This window comes from Colias croceus, chromosome 27, assembly GCF_905220415.1.
Source record: "Colias croceus chromosome 27, ilColCroc2.1".
Taxonomy (NCBI): Eukaryota; Metazoa; Arthropoda; class Insecta; order Lepidoptera; family Pieridae; genus Colias; species Colias croceus.
The window spans coordinates 2,985,287-3,011,537 of NC_059563.1; the positions used below are offsets into that span (position 1 = coordinate 2,985,287).

At 31.8% G+C, this 26,251-nt stretch overlaps 1 protein-coding gene across 7 annotated transcripts in view; it reads left to right on the forward strand.

Moving 5' to 3' along the window:
* The window catches only part of LOC123703759 (irregular chiasm C-roughest protein-like), a 67,264-nt gene that overhangs the window by 17,013 nt on the left and 24,000 nt on the right, over positions 1-26,251 (forward strand). For 6 of the 7 annotated variants that reach the window (XR_006753036.1, XR_006753035.1, XM_045651879.1 and 3 more), the window contains exons 2-3: positions 19,083-19,311; positions 24,960-25,110. Coding sequence is in view for 5 of the 7 variants with exons in the window: in XM_045651879.1 (XP_045507835.1) it covers positions 19,144-19,311; positions 24,960-25,110 (319 nt within the window). In the remaining 2 variants the exon portion in view is untranslated. Of the gene's footprint in view, positions 1-12,453; positions 12,594-19,082; positions 19,312-24,959; positions 25,111-26,251 lie in introns of those variants that run through there. The other variant, XM_045651877.1, reaches the window with a different exon arrangement.

Below are 26,251 nucleotides of genomic sequence, written 5' to 3' on the forward strand. Positions count from 1 at the left end.
TTAACGGCCGGCCAGTCGAGTAGACTAGTCGTGTATTCTCTCTTTTTCGATGGAGGAATTCCACCTTCCTTCCTCCACACCTTCAAGCCACACCTCCGCCCGTCGGAGTGGGGAGCGTGAGGTTTTTCGTTACGGAATTTCTCGATTCGGTCCCCGCGTTCAAGGCCCGCGATAGAAGCTATGCAATAGCTTAAAAATATTTATTGCTACATAAATCTTGCTTGTTTAAATATCTAGTGCAATGATTGGATTACATTCAGCAATTCTGCCGGATTTTAGCTTCCGCATAGTATATTTAAGTACTTCCTTTGAATTAAAATTTTGTAGAGTAGTAATAAAAATATGTACAGAAAGAAACCTATAGACACTAAATTAATTATCCAATGACAAATACGTCCTACTAATACCGTTTGCCTCGTTTCATCCTTATAAATTCAATGTGGGACATTCAGTAGTATGTTCGTTGGTAGGACAACATACTGCTAAACTTTGCTATAAGAGAGATTATTTAGATTAACAACATAAATACCACATTAAGAACGAAAAAAATATATAAATCTTGTAAAAAATGAAAAAAAAAATCATAAAATCTGCTCGACGCAATTCAACCCCGTATCTCTCAAATAAATATGGGATGCTATTTGCTCTTCCTATTCTTAAGTGTGTGTAAATTGGTGTGTCTTTATACGTTTAAGTGTTTGTGTCTGTGTGGGTTTTGTTGACGATCGATATAGTATAATTGAATTGGTATTGAGATTGAAATTGATTGAAAAATGTTGTACTTGTAAGCTATAACTCGAGATAGATGCAATTTTTAAATTCGGAAATTTTTAGTTTGTTAATTTTAATCATAAAAATCTTAAATGTGTACAGACAATATAGGTTTTCTAATTTACATTGTGCATGCTAAGAGGATAATCTTATCTTAATGTCCTTGACGTAATAAAACATTCACAGAAACTATGTAATATTATTCCCAAAATATGTTTTTTTCTCTACATAATATAAAAAAATCTTGCTATCGGTAAACTTAATATACCAATTAATCGTTTTTTACAAAGCATTAAATCTTTAGATACAAACGCAAAATTGCGTTAAATTTGCCACTATAATAAACTACTTTTAAAAACTGGATCACTGGCTGCCAATGAACTCAATATACCTAATTACGATTCAATTTTATATAATTTAAAACTAGTTTCGCTACTTATTGAAGAACAAGATGTTTTTTCGTCTTCATTATAGATTAATCTATTTGGTATGGACGTAATTGTTTGGAATTTTTGTTTTAAGATAATGATCGAAGGTGCTTTTGGAATTTTTTGCGTTTATTAATTTTTTTTTTCATTAAGTACAAATTGAGATAGTAAGAAAATCAATTAAATAATTGGTCGAATTTTTATTAAATCCCTCCAATCCAAATGTATATTTTACTTATTGAAGTAAACAAAATTAAAAGCATTTCTTAGAATTTATCGTAGCTACTTACTGAGACAGGTCACACCTACGAGATTCATGAAATCTATTAGGTACCATAAAATATTAAATAATTAATAAGCTGTGCCTCGCGGTTTTACCCGCATTGCTTCCCTCCTATTAGCCATAGCTTGATAATATTAGTATAATATATAGACCTTCTCGATAAATGGGCAACAGTACAGAATGTTTCAAATCGGTCCCGTAGTTCCTGAGATTAACGCGTATCAAACAAACAAATTTTCAGCTTTATAATATTAGTAGATATAGATTGTTAGGTTTTTTTAAGGTAAAGATATTCGCTTTTTTAAACCATCTGATATATATCGAAATGTCCTATACACAAACAAACAGTTCTCTATACATAGCAATACTAAAAAATCCAACGTCTTTTCAAACATGAATCTTGATGCCTCTTATGGTGACCACCATATTGAATACGTCTAGTCGTAAATATTCACTACTATATACTAAAGTAGGCAGAAACAGGATTCCCGGCATTTATAAATAATTATAGGATCCCTGTTAGATGGTCAAGCCAATTTGTAATTTATTTTGTATTGCTAGATGTATAAATGATATTCTAGAAAACAGGAACGTAATATAAAGAAAAATAATAGTACTTAAAATTCGTAAAAAAAATCATACTGTCTATTCTTCCACCAAGTACAAATTTTGTAGGACACGCGAGCAAAGCTTCTGACGAAAAGTCGATGTTAGTGTTCGCTCTCTTTAAATATTATTTGACAAAGACAATATAATAACAATATTTTTTAGGTATATATAAAGGAAAAGTAAGTGGAGTAATTAATATAATTATATAGTTCAACTTTACAGTTTCACACAGGTTCTGTTAAAATATATAATTATATATGATTTTGCAAAAGTACAGTAATTTTTTATTATAATTAAGGTTCAAATTCCTGTTTCAAGTGTGTTAAATGCACTATTTAAATTTACTTAAAATATAATTTGCGTCATGTCACATTTTTCAAAGTAAATTGCTTTTGCTTCGCTCAATCAGTTTTCCATCGAATTACTTCTCGAAAATTCACTCCCATTATTGCACTATGTGACATTTAAATTTAACGATATTTAAGTAAGCCTTTTTGAATCTAATTAGAATGGAATAAAGTTGAATTTTCAAAATTATCGTAAATGAAGATAGAGTTGACTATTTTGTTAACATAAAATAAAACATGAAAGATAAATTAACATCTTTATTAATAAACCTTGTTGGTTATCGTATGTTTTTTTATTAATATGCTCTCTTTTGAAATTTTAATGAAATAAATCAGTCAATATTTCAACTTGTAATTATCACGCTTCTATTAGCTGCACCAGGCACCTGTTTGTTTGTAACTGATTACTGTAGTCTTGATTTTAATCCAAATTAAACGGACAGATTTAATTCACATTTGTCAAGTTATCAAGGATCGGTGACAATAAATACATCATGAGTTGGCTGAGTGATGGAGGCTGGTTGCAGAGCTTGACCGACCGTCAGTGCGTACCGTCCGTCCTGACGATACGCATCAACAATTATTGTATGACTATGACACTAATGCGCATGACAATACGCGTGCGTATGGTCGGTCTAGCTATTAAGAGGGGTTAGGCGGTCAGCGAAAATTCAGCTATTCGGGCCTGAGGTAAGCGGTGAGGGGGTCCGCGTTTAGTATGGAATCAACGTGCTCGAAACTAAAAATCGTAAGCGCCATTCACATTTTTATCAAAAAGTGAATGAAAATATTTAGTATTTTGTAAATCTAAAACAGTCACGAAATCGACAAGGTAAATACCTATGTATTTGTGATTTTATACGAATTATTATCATAAAATACGGTTGTAATGAGCATTTATATAATATTTTAGAGGTAACTTCAGGATTTTTTTTTATCGAGCAAAATTTTTATGAATGGTTTTATGAATTTCCATACATATGACAAGCGCGACTGACGTACGCACTGATGGTCGGTCAAGCTCTGCAACCAGCCTAAGCGTTTTTTAGTTTTTTTAACTACATATACCTATTAATTACTAGCTGCGCTTCGTGGTTTTACCCGCGTGCCTTCTCTCCTGTTGGTCTTAGAGTGATAATATTATATAGCCTATAGTCTTTCTCGATAAGTGACCGAAATATTTTTTCAAATCGGGCCTGTATTTCTTGAGATTAGCGCGTTCAAACAAACAAATTCTTCAGCTTTATAATATAAGTAGGTATAGATTAATTTTTCAGTTATTTTTGACAAGCCTTATACAAATACATAGTAACAATATGTGCATACCTACCTTTATCATACCTTTATCATTTTAATGTAATGGATTTGTACAAGATTAGCATTATTAATTGATTCAAAGTATGTGGGTGTATCAAATATAACATATGGTTTTGACACGTGCCGAAATGAGCTAATTATACAAAGGACATATTATATTTTTATCTCGATTATTTTTATGGCATTCCGATACACTAAGTTGTTCGATATTATCATACTTGTTTTTTATGTTGTTTTGAACCTTCGTAATATGTTGGGTAACTATTAAAGTATGAATTATATTAAAAATAATACAAAAAAGAACATGTGTGCCGAGCACACGTGTCAGAAGTGAAACTTTCAGAAGATTCAAAGATACCCAAAACGTTGCCTGTACTTTAGACGTGACGGTATTGCCATGACGCGTCTAACGAAGTTTCTCTTGAAAAATTACTTCAATAAAATACTTGAAGGGAAACAGATTTCCAGGAGGTTTTTTTACGAATATGATTAAAAAAAAATTGTTGCTTCAAATTATCACTGAATAGTATAAAACAAAGTCGCTTTATCTGTCCCTATGTCCCTACGTATGCTTAAATCTTTTAAACTACGCAACGGATTTGATGCGGTTTTTTTAATAGATAGAGTGATTCAAGAGGAAGGTTTTAGTATATATTTTTTTAGGTTATAGACAAAGCGGGCGAAGCCGCGGGTGGAATGCTAGTTATTAATAAATTATACGTCTTGTTGTCTAATATTACTTTATGACTTAATTATTTATTATAAAATTGACTATGAATATGTAAAATCAATGATTGAAATTAATTAAATTGAATAAATTAAGAAATTTGATTACAAATTAATGTTCTCTTAATTTTATTAATAATATTATGATGTATGAAGATCTTTAATATAGTATATTTTATGTATTAATGCGAAATTTTTCATGATTTTTTTAACCGATATAATTTACAAAAGATGTGCAGAAGAACATGCTATTATTTCTTACAGACAATATCTATATATTGAGGGCGGATGATTTATCTCTACTAATAATATCATAAAGCTGAAGAGTTTGTTTGTTTGCTTGAACACGCTAATCTCAGAAACCACGGGTCCGATTAGAAAATTATTTCACTGTTAGATAGTCCATTTATCGAGGAAGGCACAGATAATATAACACTGTAGCACAGTATAAGTTCTCTTTATACTATGACTATGGGGGAGGAGAGAGCAATGCGGGTAAAACCGCGGGGCACAGCTGGTCAGATATAGATATTTTTAAAATCCCCCTTTTCTATTAATATCTTATGTATCTTAGAGTACAGCTGTTAAATATAGTATAAAGAAATATTGATATTTCAATCCATACTAATATTATAAATGCGAAAGTAACTCTGTCTGTCTGTCTGTTACTCAATCACGCCTAAACTACTGAACCTGTTGAAAAAGCTGAAACGCGAGTATGAAGCTAATATCCTTAGATCTAGTGTAGGAAACCCCAAAAAGCTCTGGAATGCAGTTAAAAATATTTGTTACATAGATAACCACAAAAACAAACCTTTAGATCTTTTATATATCAATAAAAATGGAACTACTGAATCTCTTAATATATGTAACGAACATTTTACCTCTGTCGGCGAATCATACGCTACTCATATTTTAAATAACTTACAAATAACTCAAGATACATTAGCGTCAAGTATAAAATCGAACAATATCCCAGTTAAATCATTCTTTTTGAGTCCAACAGATACATTTGAAGTTGAAAACCTTATTTTACAATTACGCAATGAAAAATCACCTGGCATTGATGGCCTTGATAATTCATTAATTAAACAGATTCGAGAAGAAATTTTAAGTCCTTTAACCTCAATTTATAATCGAAGTCTATCACTCGGTATTTTCCCTAATAGCTGGAAGGTTGCTGCAGTTTGCCCAATTTATAAATCAGGAACTCGTGACAATCCCAATAATTATAGGCCGATATCACTGTTAGGCGTTTTTTCGAAAATTCTTGAGAAAATTGTTAACTCTCGACTTACCAAGTTTCTAGAGTCCAATAATCTTCTATCATCGCGTCAGTTTGGTTTCAGATGTCAAAAAACTACGTCAGATGCTGTGAGCCTGTTAACATCTATAGTTTCCTCACATTTGGACAACAAAAACGCATGTCTCAGTGTTTTTCTAGACCTTGCGAAGGCCTTCGACACTGTTTCTATCCCACTGCTGCTTAGAAAACTTCATAATAAGGGTGTTAGGGGTCATGCATTGCTATGGTTTGAAACTTATCTCAGAGGGAGACTTCAATGTGTAAAGATTGGAGAGAGCGTTAGTTCCACGAAAGAAGTTAATTACGGTGTTCCACAGGGCAGTATCCTGGGTCCGACTCTCTTCATTCTTTACATGGATGATATTCACAACCTCCCCCTTAGCGGTGCTGATATTCTTTGTTATGCGGATGACACTGCTATCACTTTTCACGGTGGCAGTTGGGATGAGGCAGTGTTAGCTGCAAGGCAGGGAATGATACAGGTTAATTCTTGGCTCGAACGTAACTTATTGACTCTGAACCTAGACAAGACGAATTTTATCTGCTTTCATAAGACTGCTGCGTCCGCCCCTTCCCTGATAGAATTAATTAATATATCCCCGGACGATTGTGCGCCTCAATATATTGAAAGAGTTGAAGTTACCAAGTATTTAGGAGTTTTGGTGGATCAAAATCTGAGTTTTAAGAATCACATAAATCTTCTGTCTGATCGCGTGCGTAAAATCATTTATATCATGAAGCAACTCCGCCGATCTGCCGACGTCAAATTACTTAAAACTATATATTTCGCGCTATGTCAATCACTAATTACTTACTGCATTGGTTCGTGGGGAGGTGCCGTTAAGTCAAACCTAATTCGTATTGAGAGGGCTCAACGAGCGGTACTTAAAACTATGCTGCAAAAACCTTTCAGATACCCTACTTTCAACCTTTATAAAGACGCTAGTGTTCTCACTGTTCGCCAACTTTTCATCCTTGATAAAATTATATCTACGCATAAATGGGTGATTAACTCTCCCAATTACAAGGATTATGTGAGAAAGCGTATTTACAAAATACCAAATGTTCGTGTAAATACTTCTTTTGCTAAGCGTTTCAATCCTTTTGCTGGTATATTTATTTATAATAAAATTTGCTCCAATTGTAATATAAAAAACTGTTCTTCTAAAAAAGCAAAGATCATCGTAACTAACTTCCTTAAATCTCTAAACTACGTATCAACAGAAAATCTTCTTGCGTCATTATTTTAATTTGTGTATATAATCGGCATTTATATCATTTCAAAATTATTATATTTATTGTTATATGTATATATATTTATTATATATATATTCTTTTATTTTATTTATTTTATAATATATTAAGTATATTAATTTTATCATTTAGTACCTTTAGTTTGTATAATCCTGTAGCATTTAAGTCATGGAATGCTTTTTGAACGTGTTGTTATCTGCGTTAAATTATACCGAGGACACCCAATTTTTTGTAAAATCGTCTCAGTGCCCACGATACAGGCTTGCCTAGTGTGGGTACTATTGGTAAACCTTTATTATAAACTTAGATAAAGCCAAATGTATGTAAAACGTGCAACATAAATACAATTGTACCTAACTGTGTAAAACATATTATGGTTTTTAAATAAATATATTTTTTCATTTTTTTTTTCAATTTGCATGAAATTTGGTATGGAGATATTTTGATACCCGAGAAAGGACATAGGCTACTTTTTATTGCGAAATATGTACCACGGGCGAAGCCGGGGCGGACCGCTAGTATGAAATAATTATAAATAATCATATGTGTAAAACTGTATGGTGCAGTGGTTACGCATTAGTATTATACTAAAGCTTAAGATTCAATCCGAGATAATAACTAATTTTTGTAGATTTAAAATCAATTAAACAAGTATTATAAATCTATCATATTCAATAATTATCATTCACATATTTTCATTTTCTTCTTTACGAGCAAAATTTACTTTTTTATTTGTTTTTTTTTTTCAAAATAATTCAATTAACGAAATTTATGGTGTAGCAATTAACGTGACGTCACATAAAAATATTAACCAATAACCAACGATTATTATTTTGGGCATAAGTTATTTTACGACTACGCTGTCACCCAATTATTTTATGACGACGTCAAATTAGTGTCATAAACTCTGTTAGGATATATTTTGTAGATGACAGCCAAGATTTGGGATCTTATTTGGTGAAAGTATGTTTTGCGTTTTATTTTATCCGACTTCAAATAAGGGCGGTTCAATGTAGGTAGGTTATTATGTAACATTTATTATTAGTTTATTTCTTATAAGTTTATTTAATTAGCATTTGTAAACAAATCTAGTTACTGTAAATTGATATTTAGTATGTTTGAAAAGTCCTTTTAAATTTCCTTATTATTAATTCTTATATTATACTTAAGAGGGCTTATTCAATTTAACGCAAGTCAAAATCTCCGCGATCTATTACGATAGATCGCGGCTTGCGCTATCCTTTTACTATGAACAGCATAAGTCCACAGGAGAGCGCCGAGCAACATGTCCTCTCTCTGGAAAGGCTCGCTGCCGACTGATTTTAATCGGGTCGCGCGCAGTGTTTTATAGTACTTTAAAAAAAATTGTAGAAAAATAATAGAGGTACCTTAGTTGATTTTTTAAATTTCATCTTTTAAGTAAGACGTTCTTTTATTGTAATATGTAAAAATTATATTAAACTAAGTCAAATATCTTGGTGAAAATAATCATTTTGTCGACCATAATTTCTAAAAAAATTCACATTGTTCGGATTTTAATTTCGTAAGTTAGGAGTCCAAAATAAAAAAATCTTTTAACTAACTATTTTAATAAGGATTTTTGCAGTTAGTTAAAAAAAATTGTGTGTTAGATCTGTCAGCGATTTCAGATATTTTTAGCTTCGAAATTGACACTAAAAGCGAAATCAAGTAATCATCGGCTCAGTTATCTTGATGGAATTCACAAATACTGTATTAATTGAAAAAAACTCTTAACTAACTATATAGACAATAAAATTTCCTAAAATTATTAGTAATTCATATGTTTGTAAGATAAGTGGTTGATGGACAATCTGGTTTGAAAAATCACATATTTGAGCCAAACAGCGCACGGACCGCGTACACGGCCTTAATAATTAATAATTACTTATATACCATGTTATAATTTATAGTACGAAGATGAATAGGCTACATTCAGTAGAGAAAAAACAACTATTTAGCTGTAGTGAGATATGTATAAACTAAAAGATGGCGCGTAACGGAAAAATGTCACGCGTAACGAAAAAATGTTACACTAAATTTTTTTCCAACCCAGATAAAGAAGTTTCACTTCAAAAATATAATAATTATTAATTAGGTATTACACTGCTTGGAATTTATGTAGCAAATTTATGAAAAATCTAGGGGCCGATTTGGATAGGATAGTGAAATGGTCTGAAAATAATACATTGATTCTCAATCCAGACAAGACCAAATATCTTATTATGGGAACAAAAAAACAAATTGAGAAGCTTGAAAAACAGCAAAACATAGAAGTGTCAATTAAGGGTACGGTCCTGCAACGTGTTAATGAAGCCCGCAATCTAGGAATTATATTTGACGAAGGTTTGAGGTTTGAAAAGCATGTGAACAAAACAATTTCAAATTGTTTTTATCGTCTTAAGGTCCTATATCGTCTGAAGCGTTATATAAATTCTGAAGTAAAGGTCAGATTATGTGAAACATTAATTCTCTCAAAATTTGATTATGGAGATACTGTATACGGTCCTCGTTTACTTAAAAGAACTAAGAATGCTATTCAGCGGGTTCAAAATGCATGTGCTCGATTTTGCTGGAACATACCTTCTAGGCATCATATATCACCTTATCTTAATAAAGCCAAAATATTAAACATGGAAAATCGACGGCACATGCATTTTGCCACCTTACTATTTGGGATAGTAAAGTCTACTAAACCTGAGTATCTCCATGATAAAATAATTTGGGGGCGTAATATAAACAGCAGATATAATACTAGGGCAACTCCGTACATAATGTATTTTCAAAAATTTCATACAAACGCATTCAGAGGCAGTTTTAAGTACAATGCAACTAAATGTTGGAACAACCTGCCTCCGCCTTATCGCAACATTCAATCTGTGACTAATTTTAAAAATAAATATAAAAATTATCTAATCGTAAGGCAGGTAGGCCAGCTTTAGTTGCATGGTAACTAAATATGTTTCGCATTGTTTGATCTCCTTACAACCTAGTCAATATATATGTAGTAAAGTTACTATAGTTCTATAATATACAAATTATAATGTAATTATGTATATTGTATATTTATGTAATATGTTTTCTTTTTTTAAATATATTAATTATTTATGTATACCTTTTGCTTTCTCAAAACTATATACTTAAATATATTATGTAAAAAATTTACACTGTGCCTTTGACTGTCGAGGAGGGCCCACTGAAAACCGGTGCTGCGATGCCTCTGCATCACAGAATATCACCGAGTGGTTTCCTTTTTTAATGTTTGATGCTGCACAGACCCTATGTGTTTTAGGTTTAATTATTAGTATTTAATATAATTTTCTGTTTTCTTCGCATCCAAACTTTATTGTATCTTACTATTCTCAATTTTTTTTCCTGTGTGGCAAGACATTAAAATAAATGTATTTTCTTTCTTTCTTTCTTCTTTCTTCTTTCAACCACTGTTTAAAATAGGCAAAAAGAGCAGACATTCCCACAAAAATAGTATAAATAAAATAAGTATATTTAAGAGACCTAAAGTTACCATAGTATCGTGTCCAAGAATACCACGTATCTTTCACTAAACTCAACTATTTACTAAAGTCACACAAACACGACCAAATTGACAGGCATTAAATATAGACCATAAAGCGCAAAATTAAATGCTCAACGAAATTGCGCCCAAAGGGATCACGGTGCCCGCCTGTTAGACACATTTCAAATCTGTCAAGCTAAAACTACCCTTATGAACTACTCATATACCGTCATTATTTCTCCACGAACGAACTATTAACCGAATTTGAACCTTAATGTTTTAGAATAGAATTGATTATCGCTTGGCAAGTCGTGATGCATTTATTCTAGTTAAAAAAAATGTACGTACAAATTTAGCAGAGACTGAAGCCCGCAAAAGCAAGACCAGACGTTCGCGCCTTTTTTATACTGAAATAAGTGTAATTTTAAAACGTATGAGGATGGTTTAAGGATTTTTAACGCTTCATAAAATGCGTATTACAGTTTGACAGCAATTAGATGTGAAATAACTTTTACGGGCGGTTTTCACTTTTCATGTCTTTTAGATAATGTGCTATAGCTTATAGCTTGAGCTTAGCTATATTATAGCTTTTCTGTCTGTGAGAATCTTAATTAATATATAAAAATTTAAAATGTACATGAAAAAGTATCCACTAGGCTATCAGGGATATTATCAGCAAGTGAAACCAGGTTTTAGATTAATAATATATTGTTAAAAATACGCGCATCGGATTAGACAAGGAAAACCTATTTTCCCAGGACCCAAGAAATAAAAAGAACTACCTAATTGGAAGTAATTGTTAAATTACTGATAGCACAAAAAACTCACTGCAGTTTAATTTTGCATAATGCTGGTTGCTTTTGAACAAAACAATTTTGAGGATTTAATTAACCGTCAATTTTATTATTATTTTTATGTATCCAGTAGGTATTATCTTAATAATTAATATTAAGTATATCAATTAAACTGTACCTTGGTACTTGTTGCTCTTATTGCTAAATATTAGATGTTGAGTTTGAGTTTATTGGTATTTTGATGTCCCATGAGCATGACCGCCTTGATCGGCGAAATTAATCGATTTATCACTCACGTGAAAATACTGTTTTTGAGTTTCCTAACCTATACAAAAAGTTCATAGGTATTAGATATTATAATAGTTATTCCGTTTTTACATGTTTTAATGCATTAAAAATGAGCAACAACATTTCAGGAAGTAGTTTCTATAACTAAAATTTCCTAGCAATTGAACCGTGGGTGCTATTACGCAACTATTTCACATTGAGAATAATGAGTGACTAATTTAACTATATCACATGTTTAATATTCACACGGCCTGTTGTGAAATATTTAATTATATGAATCATTTGTTTTTGAAGCCCTAGGTTGTTGGCCTGAGCACAATTTGATAGTATGTTTTTGTTGTTGATTGAAAAAAGATGGATGCCACTTCTTTAACTGACTGCGCTAGAGAAAGAAAAGGCTTATGGTTTTTCAAAGTGCACATATATAATTCAGTGAAATAAATATACCTAATTGTTGCTATTTATGGTAGGTAGAAACTAGATATAATTATGTATAGCGTAGTCTTAAAAATTACCCGGTATGAAGTAGTAGATCTGTAGAAATTAAATCATTACGATTCACGAGTGACTAAATGGCACTTTTATCTCAAGTTCAAAAGGCTGTAATTAAATATCCCAGTCCGTCCCCTTTTTATGCTTTTTCCAAAAATATTTTAAATACGGCCCTTAGTTCCTTCACCCTTAACGGAAACGGTCCACGTGGTCCCGCTGTATCTTCACTTTTACATACGTTCAGGGGGCGTATTCTAAAAATATACGACACAGAATAATCTAAACGAATACCCAGTCGGGTTAGTCACGTCGCGACGTTCGGCGCGCGCCGAAATTCGAAATTCGAAATCCGAAGTCGAAATTTCGACCGTCTTTTGTTCGAAATTTTGACATGATCGAAAGTGTTTGAACCAGCTCGACCATATTTCATACGGACTCTGGGCCAGGTAATGATTTTTCATTTTCCCGTTCCCCGCTTCCCTATTGTTTATGAGACTTTATTTTTGTTATTGAGGGCAGAGTCGTATACAGACTCATATAAATAAGCGGGATTCTTTAAAATCTTTTGAATATTGTTCGTAAAAATTTCAGCACGCTTTTAAAATTTCGATTCTTTAATTCCACGTCATGTTAGACATCGAACGTCAGATCTAAATGATCAATGTGGTAGGAACTAAAACCATAAAATGCGGAATCTGTAAACACCGATGAGTCGAAACTGAAAATATGCCTTTCGTTATATATTTATTATTTACTGTTGGCAGTGATGAATTGTGTTTTGGTAATATTACTTTTGACTTATAAGGAATTGGATGCTGCAAGAATTGATCGCTGAAAGTCATATATGAAAATTACATGTATTTGAATGGTGATCAATCATTTGGTGGAATATCGTTCATATTTATGTATATTATAGGCTTATTTGCTGTAGAAAATCATCCATATAGGTATAATAGACTTCATGAGGTATTAGCGGATATATGACTGTGAGATGAGTATCACAATTATTTTAAAAATTTCAGTGTATTACATCATATCTTTATATTTGAAGACTAATCTTAGAGCATGTAGTTATACATATAAATCCAAATTCATTACATACATTTTTAAAAGTGTTAAAAGTGTTATAAGCGTTTTTAGTAGTGTTATGTAATTTAGTAACTTTAACTATAATATAACTGTGATAAACGAACGATTCAAATGTTACAAATATTATATTTGTCTGTTTGTTAATATTATTAAACTCTGGAGATCTGTGTTAAACTGTCAATAAGACAAGAGACTAATGTGAAGGAAAATCGCTATGCTGCGGGCAAATACCACTGAAACATGTTTCAACATGATTCAAAAAGAGATGACGAAGCCATCATCTATAGAGAGGAACATCTATAACGTTCTTAGCTGAATGTTAAAGGATCTTTAAATTTTAAAGAAACATGATAAAATTAAAAGCTCCCTTGAATTCGTGTAAGAAGGAAATCGATAGAGGTATGAATTAATGCTGATTCTAATAATTCTAATAAAAATAAAAAATAATCATAAAGTACAAGCTAAAAATTAAACTATGAACATTCGTGAAAGCAGTCTTGCAATTCGTTATATTTAAACCACAATAAACATATTATTATAAGATAACGAATAACGTAGCTTTCTAGTGATAAAAATGTTTAAAATCGGACGAGTAGGTAGTTTTTGAGGTTATTCCTCCAAATATATAAATCTCTCTTCATAATTAAAAACAGTGCAATCAAACTAATGAAAGAGACAAAGGCAAGTAAATAGAAACAAATCTAAGGTCACGTTTCAAACAAAATTCATACACGTGTATCTTCTAATTTACGTAGGTAAATAACGTTATTTGTAAAAATAGTGAAGCGTACGAAATATTCTCGAGTGCAATTTGTCTATCACTCGATATACAATTGGAGTCGAAAAAGGTTTTAAAGTATCAATAAATAAACGAATTACTCCCTTCCATTATAGATAGTGCTGACATATTTTACAAAGGCATCCTCTAAGATATTCTACAAGGGTTCATTGCTCGTATAAATATAGACAGAATTGGGAAACAAAAGTAAAATAAACCTTGAAATGTGGCGTCCTATTCTGGAAGCATGCGACTATAATGTGTTCGAAATATAGAGGGGTAATTAGTTTGCTTTCCTGGTATGGTATTATGCTTTTAAAGGGAAGTTAATTGAAGATGAAGAGCTTGGGTTAGATTATAATAGATTTTTTAAATTGTTTTCTAATTCAACGTTTTTAAAATAGGCAGTGAGATAGGAATTACATGAAATATAATAATATTCTATGTGTGAATTTCTATAAAGCGGATTTCAAATATTTTTGAATTTTAAGAAATCTTTTTAGAAATAGCTATATTAATAATTTTAAGAAATAGCTTCATTCGTAAACAATTCGTCGTCAAGACATCAAGGTTTTCAATTTCAATACAATCTTTCCTAATTTTATTATAAACGTGTTCCTTTCAAAACTTTCACAATACACTCACCAGCTAAACAATTAGTGATGAAGCGCAAATGAAATAAGAGCAAATGATAACTCGGAGCTCACGAAGACGTGACAGTGTTCAATTACTGGACTTTCATTGAGACTCGAATCAGTGTCATGTTACGTTTCAATCAAAGTTTTGATGCTATCGCTTTAACCGACTTGGAAAAAAAGAGGTAATTGTAAAATGTAAAATATGTGTATCGCATTCTAAATAATAAAAATAGCATTGCATTTTATGCAAAAAATCTTTGAAATTTTGCGTGACATTGCATTTTTTTTATTTCGCTATTATGATAATTGATAATATTAGCAATATTGTCTACAAATTTCTACTAAAAACTGTTGTATATATTACTAGTTGTGCCTCGTGGTTTAGCCCTCAAACAAAACTACGGACAAAAACTTTAATTCCATTTTTTCAACCTTCAGGCGATTTTTAAAAATTTTCGTTCAAAATTACCAAATTACAGTGAAAGAGCAGACAGACACTCTTGATTGATATACCAATCGATTTTAAAATTAGCAAGACTGTCACTAAGTTTCTACGTAACTGTTATATAATATTATATGAAGAATGTGCGGTTATTAATTCAATTGAATAAATACATACGAAACCTTAGCTTGCAGTGTAACTTGAGTTTGTCTTGTATTGTACAGTATTTTTTGATTATGCAGTAATTCAGATGAACGTATCAAATATGTTTTAATTATAAGCAGTCATTTTCTTGATACCTTGTTTATTAGGTACTAGATGTTTGTCCCGGCTTCGTCGAGCTAGTAATTTTTTTTCGATTTTCAAAAAGGAAGGAACACACAAAATAATAAATTAGCCTAATTGTTGCAGCCATTAATTAATATACATATAAAAAAGCAAAAATTTATAAATTTGAAGATTAATAATTTTAAAGTTCCAAGGAGGTTATTCTCAAAACCAACTCGTGTTATTAACTCAGCCCCCGGAATCACAGACACAATAGAAAACCTATTGTGTCGTGATCAGATCGGGCCGCTCGGGGCTCAAGCCTCAATGGGTTATTAGTTATTACACTGCAATAAAACTAATTCTTATACAAATATTGTTGTTAACAAAACACGAAACCAAGTGTTATTTAACATTCTAACGGAATAAATAAATCACAAACCCACTTGACCACTTTTGACTTCAAAACGACACTCCGATATCTAATTTTGCACACTCAACCTGTCAAAACACTTAACCTTCATCGGTCACACTTAAACAGCAATAAAGATGTACAAGATACTAGGAAGCGTGTTAATGCACGAGGGTTCCGTAGAATAAAATTAATATAAATTTAATTTTAAAATCAAAATGATAACATTTATTTTACTTTTATAATTATTTTACGGAACGCGAAGTCCGATTTACTAGTGTCAGTTATTATTAATGAATTAATAACTATCTTTCGTATCTTACTTAGTGTAACTACGATATATTATTATTAACGATGAAAGAAAGTAAGTCAATCTAATGAAGTGAATTTAATAATTTTAAATAAACAACAATAAGTATGTTTAAAGTATTCTATACATGACAGTGGTATTGTACAGAATAGGTACCTGATTATACAGATTTCCAGTAACATCTACCAAAAGATTAAATTTGCAATTTGCTGATCTTTGGTATCAGTCTAAGTGTTAAAAGTTATAAGTAATGTTCAAATTCAAAAGCTACAGTAAAACTACAATCAGTGTATTCGAAAATAGGCGATGAGATAGGGTTTTCATTTTATCTATAAAGCGAGAACAATTCTTAAGCTGAAACCTTTTATCTGAAAGTGCACGTGATTATTTTACCATCGCTTCTAATGTATTTCAGCCGACTTTCAAAAATGAGGATGTTCTTTAATCCATTGTAATATACTAACTTAAGTTATATCCTAAATTCTAAAACTATAAAACGTTCCTCGAGAAAAAACTTTCTATTAAAAAAACCGCATCAAAATCTGTTAAGATTTAGCATACTTAAAGACGCACTGACAGCGTCAACGACTTTGTACTATGTAGGTATACCTTGAGGTATACAAATACATTCTATTTCATCAATTAAATCTCTCGGGGAGGTCTTATATTTGTTTATGTTATGATTGTTATCAAATTACTATTAAATCTTTTCTCGCTTACTAAGTTGATCTCCAAACTAACCATATGTATAATTACCAGGAACGATTAGTCGAACGAATTAGGTTGACATACGATATTTTGAGTGGGCGTATCGAATGTGCGAAAATATATCGAGTGATGACAGAATAGTATTGTTTTCGTTTGAAATTGTACGACCACATAGCAAGGGATGTAAAAATGTGAGTGTATTTTTTATGAACGAAATATTGTGCTATTTATAGCTGATCCAAATGTCAATTTATAAGATCGTTATGTTACGATAAGTTATTTTCATTCGTTTTAAGAAGGATATTGTTATGATCTTTCATCAATAATGAAAGGGATTTTTTTAACAAGGCTACTTCATCAATCAATTAGTAACAAAATTGTTACTTAATCTTTAAGGGCACTTATTACTGAGTCATATATTTTTATTTAAAAATAAAATAAAAAATCGTTTCTTTTCCGATGATATGAGTAATTGAGTACTCTGAAATATCGCAAAAACCTAAATATATTCAGATATTCGAAAATTATCATAATCTTATGAACATCATACACATACATACAAACAACATTAAAGTCTTTTTTTCCATGTTATTTTTGAATATCCAACAAAAATATCTAAGCGGGAGATGCACTAATTATCTCTTTAATCTTAATATAATAAAGTGCCGCAAACTATAATAAACAGACCAAGAAATCATGGGAATCGTTAAACCATCGTGGCCACAGATGATAATTAACTAAAGTAGACATAATTATAAAAAGAAGGCGTTAAAATAATATTTGTCGCACATGGCTGTCTATGAAGGATGTAGAGAAACTGGATGAGAGATTATTAAAAAAACGACGTGTGGCACTCGGGGACTGCCGCGGTAAAGCTATTGCATGGCTATGCCTTCAAGCCACACCTCCGCCCGTCGGAGTGGGGAGCGTGAGGTTTTTTCGTTACGGAATTTCTCGATTCGGTCCCCGCGCTCAAGGCCCGCGATAGAAGCTATGCAATAGCTTAAAAAGGAAAAAAAAATTTGTGTAGGTGTTAAATCATTATAAAAATATTTGTGTAGGTGTTAAATCATTATATTTTAAAGTACCTACTTGTCTTATTCTGATTAGTATGATCTATCAAAAAACATAGTTTATAGATAGAGTATAACGGAAGCCAAAGAAGTTAAATTGCTTCTCAAATTGAAAAAATATAACACTTTCGTGTTCTGTGTAGATTCGGTCGTCTTTCGGTCTACAATCTACATGGAATCATTTTAAAATTGTATATTTGCGAAACTTTAAATAATATACGTCTGCAGCAGCTTTACTTTTATTGTAAGACTGCATGATGTTCCCAATCATTTGCCACTCTTATAGAATTTAATATTTTCCTATAGCAAATGAGCATAGTTCTTTTACTTCCAAATTTTCAGAAAATCCGCAAACAGTTATAGTTAACAAATATCAACTTTCATATCTTCAAATAGTAATCAAGCCTTACTAATCAAGCACAGGAAGCAAGCACAATATCCTTCTAACATAATATACTATTTCGGGCTCATCCAGTATCCATAGAGCTACGTTTCATTGATAACTCACCACATGGCTACACACGTGTGGAGCACGTTGAAATCAACGGGATGAAGTTGAAAGAAATTAAATTCAATTAGCCTGGATGGCTGAATGAATTAAATTAACTTTGTGGGATTTTCTTTGGGTTACTTTTTGTAGGACATGGAAGTTATATTAGATGAATATGTGATATCAATAGAAGTTAGCGTGATTGAAAGTTTATTATTAAATTGTGCTAATTTATGTCTTTTATTAATTACTAGCTGTGCCGCGCGGTTTCACCCGCGTGGCTCCGCTTGTTGGTCTTAGCGTGATAATATATAGCCTATATTACTCGTGGATAATGTAACTTTCGAATGGTGAAAGAATTTTTAAAATCGGTCCAGTAGTTTATGAGCCTATTCATTACAATCAAACAAACAAACAAACAAAGTTTTCCTCTTTATAATATTAGTGTAGATTATACCTATTAATTTCTGTACTTATTTATATACAGTATTATCGCTATGTGTCGCTAATAAGTGATCGCTTAATATGAATATTTTTGTTTATATTTATTATTGTGGCTGGAGATAGTTTACACTAGAATGGTATAAGCAAATTTTTACCGCTGTGAAATATCTGATTCCCGTGAATTCCCATAACTACGTGTGTAGGTACCTACGGGCGAAAAACTAATTCAATGTAATAAAAAAAATTCAATATACATCCTCACTAATTTATTTTCGTCTTTCCAGATAATGCCATTCCGCTGACTCAATGTCAAATTCAAAACAACATGCGACGAAATAAACCAAAATGCTAATCGACGATTTACTGGAAGTGCGCGCGCGCAGGGATGTAACGAAATCCGTAAATAGATGCAAACGGATGCGGATAACGGATGTTTGGTTCCTGCTGGTGATCTTTGTTAGCGGTTGCTATGGTTACGAGGAACAGAGGTTCGCTATGGAGCCGCAGGATCAGGTATGTGTATAATCCTTACTAGATTTCCGCCCGCGGCAAAGAAAAACCCGCATAGTTCCCGTTACTGTGGGATTTCTTAGATAAATAGTAGCCTATGTGTGTGAAGTATGTCTTATTCTGGGTCTTCAGCTACCTACATACCAAATTTAATTGTAATCAGTTAAGTATTTGCGTGAAAGAGCAAAAAAATTCATACATCCATCCTCCATAATATTAGTAGGATATTTATTATAATTTGTTTGTTATTCATTCACGCATATATACCTACTGCTAAATTGATTTTCATGAAATTTCATGAAACTTGGACTAATGCATAGGATAGTTTTTTATCCCGAAAATACCACGGTAACGGGAGCCATGCGGGTTTTTCCTTTCTACGCGGGCTAAGCTGCGGGCGCAAAGCTAGTGGTTTTATAAAGTAGTACAATTACTGTATTTTGTGAAATTAGACCAATGTTTTAATAGACTATAAATACATTACATTAAATATCATATAATTAATATGATTTAATGTAAGTAGGTACCTTTATTAGTATGTCTATAATATGTCTAATATAAATGTAGCAAGGCTGCGTAGTTTTCGAAGTTAGTTAACAACAATAGAAAACTTTGAGTTTCTAAAGATTCTATGTTAATAGAGAATTAAATTTAATTGTAATACAAACTATATCTATTTCGGTAACAGTATTACATTTCAAAATATAACATTTCGTTATTTAATAATAATTAAATGTCTCACCTCACACACAATTTTATTAAATGTATCTTCTTACCTTTATCAAAACTTATAGAAAATATCTATCGTCTTAGAGAATATAATATATACTTTTGAAGTAAAACTTCTTTAGGCGCGTTGAGAGCAAAATCACAAGATCGAGCCATGGAAATACCGTCAGGTCATGTAGTAAGGCAACGATTTTAGTATCTTTGAATCTTGCCAAAGAAGTTTCACTTCTGACACGTGTGCACTTCACAATCTATTTTTTGTAAAACAACTTGAAAAATACGGTTTTTAATACAGTTTAACTCTCAATGAAGCAAAGCAGCGTTTACAGCCTAGTCTGTAACCATAAAATAATACTATTCGCGCTTAACATAATTACTGATAAATAAACGTAAATAACGATCCTAAAACAGTTATAAAATTAAGTTTTATTACAGTTTTAACGACTGCAACGTGTGTTGATCGATTTCACAATATCACTTAGCAGGTTATTGACCTCGGTCATTTTAAAGGCTTATTTAATGAATAATTAATTAGCGTCCTTCATTACCGGAGGTTATGGAAAAAGAAACACATTTCATGTAATAGTTATCGATACGAAAAGTACCTTTTTAACACACTTTTACCTATTAGCTGCTCCTGTATGTGGTAAACTCCTTTTAGGCCTGTTGCAGAGCTTCACCGACCATCAGTGCGTACGTCAGTCGCGCTTGTCATATCATGTATGAAAATACGCGTGCGTATGGTCGGACTAGCTATGAACGGTTTTATGAATTTCCATACATGTGACAAGTGCGACTGACGTACGTCATGCACATGCATTGATGGTCGGTGAAGCTCTGCAACCGGCCTTAGAAACGATTTTGACTCAATTTAAACGGACAGATTTGATTCACACTTTGTAGACTTATCGATGATCGGTGGCAATACGATTATGTCGTGAGGTTATCTTATTAAAGCGTATTTATAGTCTAATCAAACGATCTCTATTATTATTACCTTATCCTTAAAATATTAACATTTTAAGAAATGTGTCCATAAATTTAAAACCAATGTTAAAAAACTATAGAATAGGACAGCACTTCTCAGCAGCCAATTATTTTCAAAAAGGTTCCGCTTAAACTTATCTAAATAAATCTATTAAGAACACAAAGGTTAATGCGAAACGAAATCCGTTTACAGTTTTGCATTTAAACAGTTTATGTTAATGGTGTAATTATTAAAACAACGTCGCCATAAATCATAAATATGTTTCTAAATTAAAAGCAGATTGATACATAAAAATTTGAATATATTACACTTAAGGCTTTGTTAGATAGGACGCGTACTTTGCGCGCGTCAGAGCGCTAACCTGTCGACGTGCGACGCCGAATTGTGTAGTACTACGTGCTAATGCTTCTGTCAAATAGTAATTACCGCGCGTCACCTCTGATTGACTGTACATAGCCGCGTAGTACAACTAACACACCGAGCTATGCTGCTAAAATGTGTTGTACTATGCGGTAATGCAAGCAAAAATGCTTTACGTGCGCTAATGGCTCTGTCAGAGAAAGCGTAAGCAGCACGTGACAAAGCATTGGCACTTAGCTGCGTTTTTTGCCATTGACGCTACGCTATAACGCCCCAAATTGTGTTGTACTACGCGGTAACAGACTGTCAAACAGAGCGATAATGCTTTGACGCGCGCTAACAACGCGTTCTATGTGACAAAGCCATAAATGGTATTATGGTGAATGAATATTCATAAGTTTCCAAATGAATAACGGTTTTTGCTGTTTATTGATATCTGATCTGGTTTACGTTTACGGATATTTTGTTTTCCATGTTTTTATAAGCAAAAAAGGTGCTTGTTGTTTATACATACTTTGTATTGAAAAAATTATAGTAGATGAATAAATTAATATTAACAATAAAATTAGTATTCCCGTCTGACTAGGGCCCTTCCGGCCTCCTCCACTCAAGCGACAGCCCAATCCGAGGTTCGAGATCCCCGTCAAGGGGGACGCCCTTGCGCATGTCGCTACCAGGGTGAACCATCAGTTCACCCAAGCGTCCGCGTTAAAATGTAGTAGCCCTTCTGGCTAACATCGAGAATCACCACAAAAAAAAATACAATTAGTGATTTCTTGCGTGTGCTAATCTCATAGCACATGCGAACAGACACTACCTATGAAAGAAATCAAAACTAGGTACCTACATATATATTTTTCTATAAAATCAATTTAATATATGTAGTTACCTATTTTACATCTACAGATAAATCGAAAAGAAACCACAAGCAACAATACAAAACGACACAATATAATCGATATCATCTAAAAACAACTAGGGTGTTATAATATCAAAGATCCTTTTTCTATCAGTCACGTAACAAGAAAGTTTAACATATTATGCAAATATATAATAAATTAGCAACATTATGGTAAAATTTGATCAATATGGATGTGAATTTTAATATAAAAACCGACGGCCTTGCGTATAACGAATTTTTGATGCATGCCTTAAGGAAAAAGCTAGCCGCGTGTAAAATTATTTATTTTAACAATTTTAAATTTTTAACATATTATTAATATTAAATTTTTAATATTCTATTGATTATACATCAGTTATCGATCAAAAGCCTGTACACATGTCAAAAGTGAAACTACTTTGGCAAGATAAAAAGATCCACCAGAACCACAATCGCGACCTTGAAATTTTACTCTCAACGCGCCTAAAAATGTTTGATTTAAAAATAAATTCTCATTGATCAACATCTGTTATCATCTGATATGACTTCCGGTTCACAGTACACTATATTTAACCAAGATTGTTAAAATAATATATAATACATTCCTATTTAAAAAACAGTAAAATATAATATAACCCCATATGAACAGAAGAAATTCGCGAGTTCCAATTCTGCCTCGCGATAACAAATTCTGTTCAACTAAAATCGCTTTCAGTTTGTAACTCAAACCATGCGTTATTAAAACTAATAATTTTATAATTATTCACGTAATTTGCATAGCTATTCAGGGTTTTGTTTACTGGGCTTATCACAGTTTATAATTAACAGGCTTTGACATAAAACACGAAGCAATATCCATAAAAACGATACTATCGTTTCTTAGAATTGCGCGATTTGTGAAATTTAGTGTTTGAAAATTAAATGTTAGTGTAGTGGTGTGATTGATAATGTGTGTGTTAAATTATTATAAATATGCCTAACCTGTTTTCAAATTAATATAAATACTTTTTTAGCTCCTGATATGCGATATCTATTAGTGATATATTTTAATTTTTTGTAACCGAGTATATAAAATCTTATTAAACTATATAATATAAATATTATACTTCGTATAATATAAACATAAATTCTGTGATCACGGGTATCTTAAAATAGAATATATCTTATTAATGGATTTAAAGTTACAGTCAAGCCTAAGTCAAGCCTATTATTTCAATTATTTATAGCATTTATAGATTATTCAATATGTTTATAAAGGAATAACGGAATGCTAGTGTCGATTCTAATTATTGACATAAACATGTACTAAAATGAATATTCTTTTTACTTCCAGGGATAATTTTTAATTTAGTCAATACAAAACGTCTGACGTTTGTGTGCCTGTTAACTATAAGTGGTGTTTCTAACAACAGTGTATTAACATAGCATATTTATTATACATTGATTATTAAAATATCGATTACATTTTTATATTATTATGTACCTATTCTAACTATAATTATTTCACATCATTATGTTTAACAAAAACATCACAACTAGACAAAATTTTAACAAAACCAACCGGAACGGCTTTCCAATAAAAAAAGAATCACCCAAATTGGTTCACCCAGTCAAAAGTTCTGAGATAAAAACCCAAACATAAAAACAGTCTAATTGAGACTTTTTTGAAGTGAAACTTCTTGAGAGTAAAATTTTAAGGTCACCTCATGGTAATACCGTCACGTCATGGAGTAAGGCGACGATTTTGGTACCTTTAAATTTTGCCAAACAAGTTTCACTTCTGACACGTAGGCTCTTTTTTAAATCGGTTGAAAAGGTTACTTTTCAACTGAGCGTGTTTTCTCATTTATAGAAAACAAGAAATAATATAAAGAATGGCTCTTTCAACATTTATTAGCATTCATACAGTTGACATGTAATTGTGCTAATTACATTAGTTACACGATTTATGAAGCTACGATAATTTCTTTTTGAAGGAAACCAGCTTTATATTTTGTTGTTTCGTTCATTATGTAAATAGGAACGTAAGTTTTTTATTTGTGTAATGGAAAATAATTGACACGCCATTATTTATTTTCTTTTTGATTTCACGTTTGTACCTATGTGCTTTAAAATGAACGTTTTTATACTGTTTTTAGGAATTTTTATAAATAGGTAAGTACAGAATGTATTAGTTGAGTTGAATAAATAAGTTTTAATATGCGAAGATAATATAATAGTTCGATATAAGTACACCTAATAGATAAATTATAATACGTAGATAGATAATTTTTTTCTATTACCATTTTACCGTTACACATTACCATTTCACAAATTACCAGTTTACGACTAGCGTGGCATAATAGGTAGTACACAAGTCGTTACCTATTTTACAAAAATATTCCAATTAGTATTTTTGTAAAATTACCTATTAAAAGAAATTACTTACCTACAACCTATAAATTTACCAAAAAAATTAGTCACCATATTATTATTATAAACTATAAAGAATATACGAAATCGATCACGACGCGGGTTTCTCACCCGCGTCTTCCGCACGTTAGCATTTGAATGCTATAAAAACTAAAATATCAGACACTATTATTATTATACAATAATATTATAGTTATTAGAGCAAAGCAGTAGTAATAAGCTATTAAAACAAATGTTTTGTATACATTTAAACAAATAACTAAATAAATTATCTTTCCACAGAGTGCAATCGTCGGTTCCCGTGTAACCCTACCATGCAGGGTGGAGCATAAAGCTGGTACATTACAATGGACAAAGGACGACTTCGGTCTGGGCACTCATAGGAATCTCAGTGGATACGAACGGTATTCTATGATTGGGAGTGATGAAGAAGGTATGTTATTAATAATAATTATTGGTATTGTTTTTATACGTCTGTAAAATCACTACATATCCATACTAATATTATAAAGCTGATGAGTTTGTTTATTTGAACGCGCTAATCTCAGGAACTACTGGTCCGATTCGAAAAATACTTTCAGTGTTAGATAGCCCATTTATCGAGGAACGCATAGGCTATATATCATCACGCTAAGACCAACAGGAGCGGAGCAATGCGGATAAAACCGCGGAGTACAGCTTGTAAATTATAAGAAATTAGAATCATATAAAAAAACGACTCTTACCTTTCTACCCAAGATAGACGAGGGAAAAATACATTTTATTACACTTCACAAAGTATGCGTAAAATCTTCAACAGATAGCTCTAAAACGATCTAGATATTTATATTGAGTTTTGCGTAGGCCTCTCCAAATCTGTGACGTCATATAGAAAATTCGCTCATGACTCAGTTCTGAAAGAGTATTCAGTAATATTTTATTTGCAATACTTTATATAATTTTATTTCAACTGTTACCTATAATAGTGTTAACATAAAAATAGTTAGGTACATCATCATATTCAGTCCGTTTCCCGCGTTCCTGATAGGATCTGTTTAGCTTATCTGTCAGATAATATTATAACAATCACTAGATACATAGTATAAAACAAAGTCGCTTTTTAACCGACTTCAAAAAAAAATAGGAGGTTATCAATTCGGCCGGTATGTTTTTTTTATGTATGTACACCGATTACTTCGAGGTTTCTGAACCGATTTACGTGATTCTTTTTTTGTTCGATGCGGGATGGTGTCGAATTGGTCCCATAAAAATTTTATTCGGATAGGCCCAGTAGTTTTTATTTTATGAGCATTTTTGTCTGTATTTGTCAATGTTGCAAGTGCAAGTTTGAAGTCGGTTGTTTTTAACGCAGTTATCACTTGTTCTGTCCCTATGTATGCTTAAATCTTTAAAACTACGCAACGGATTTTGATGCGGTTTTTTGTAATAGATAGAGTGATTCAAGAGGAAGATTTTAGTATAAAATTTATTAGGTTTTAGACAAAGCGGGCGAAGCCGCGGGCGGAAAGCTAGAAACAAATAATTTATGAAAACTTCTAAAAGTGTCATATAGATTATCAGCAAGTGGTGAAACC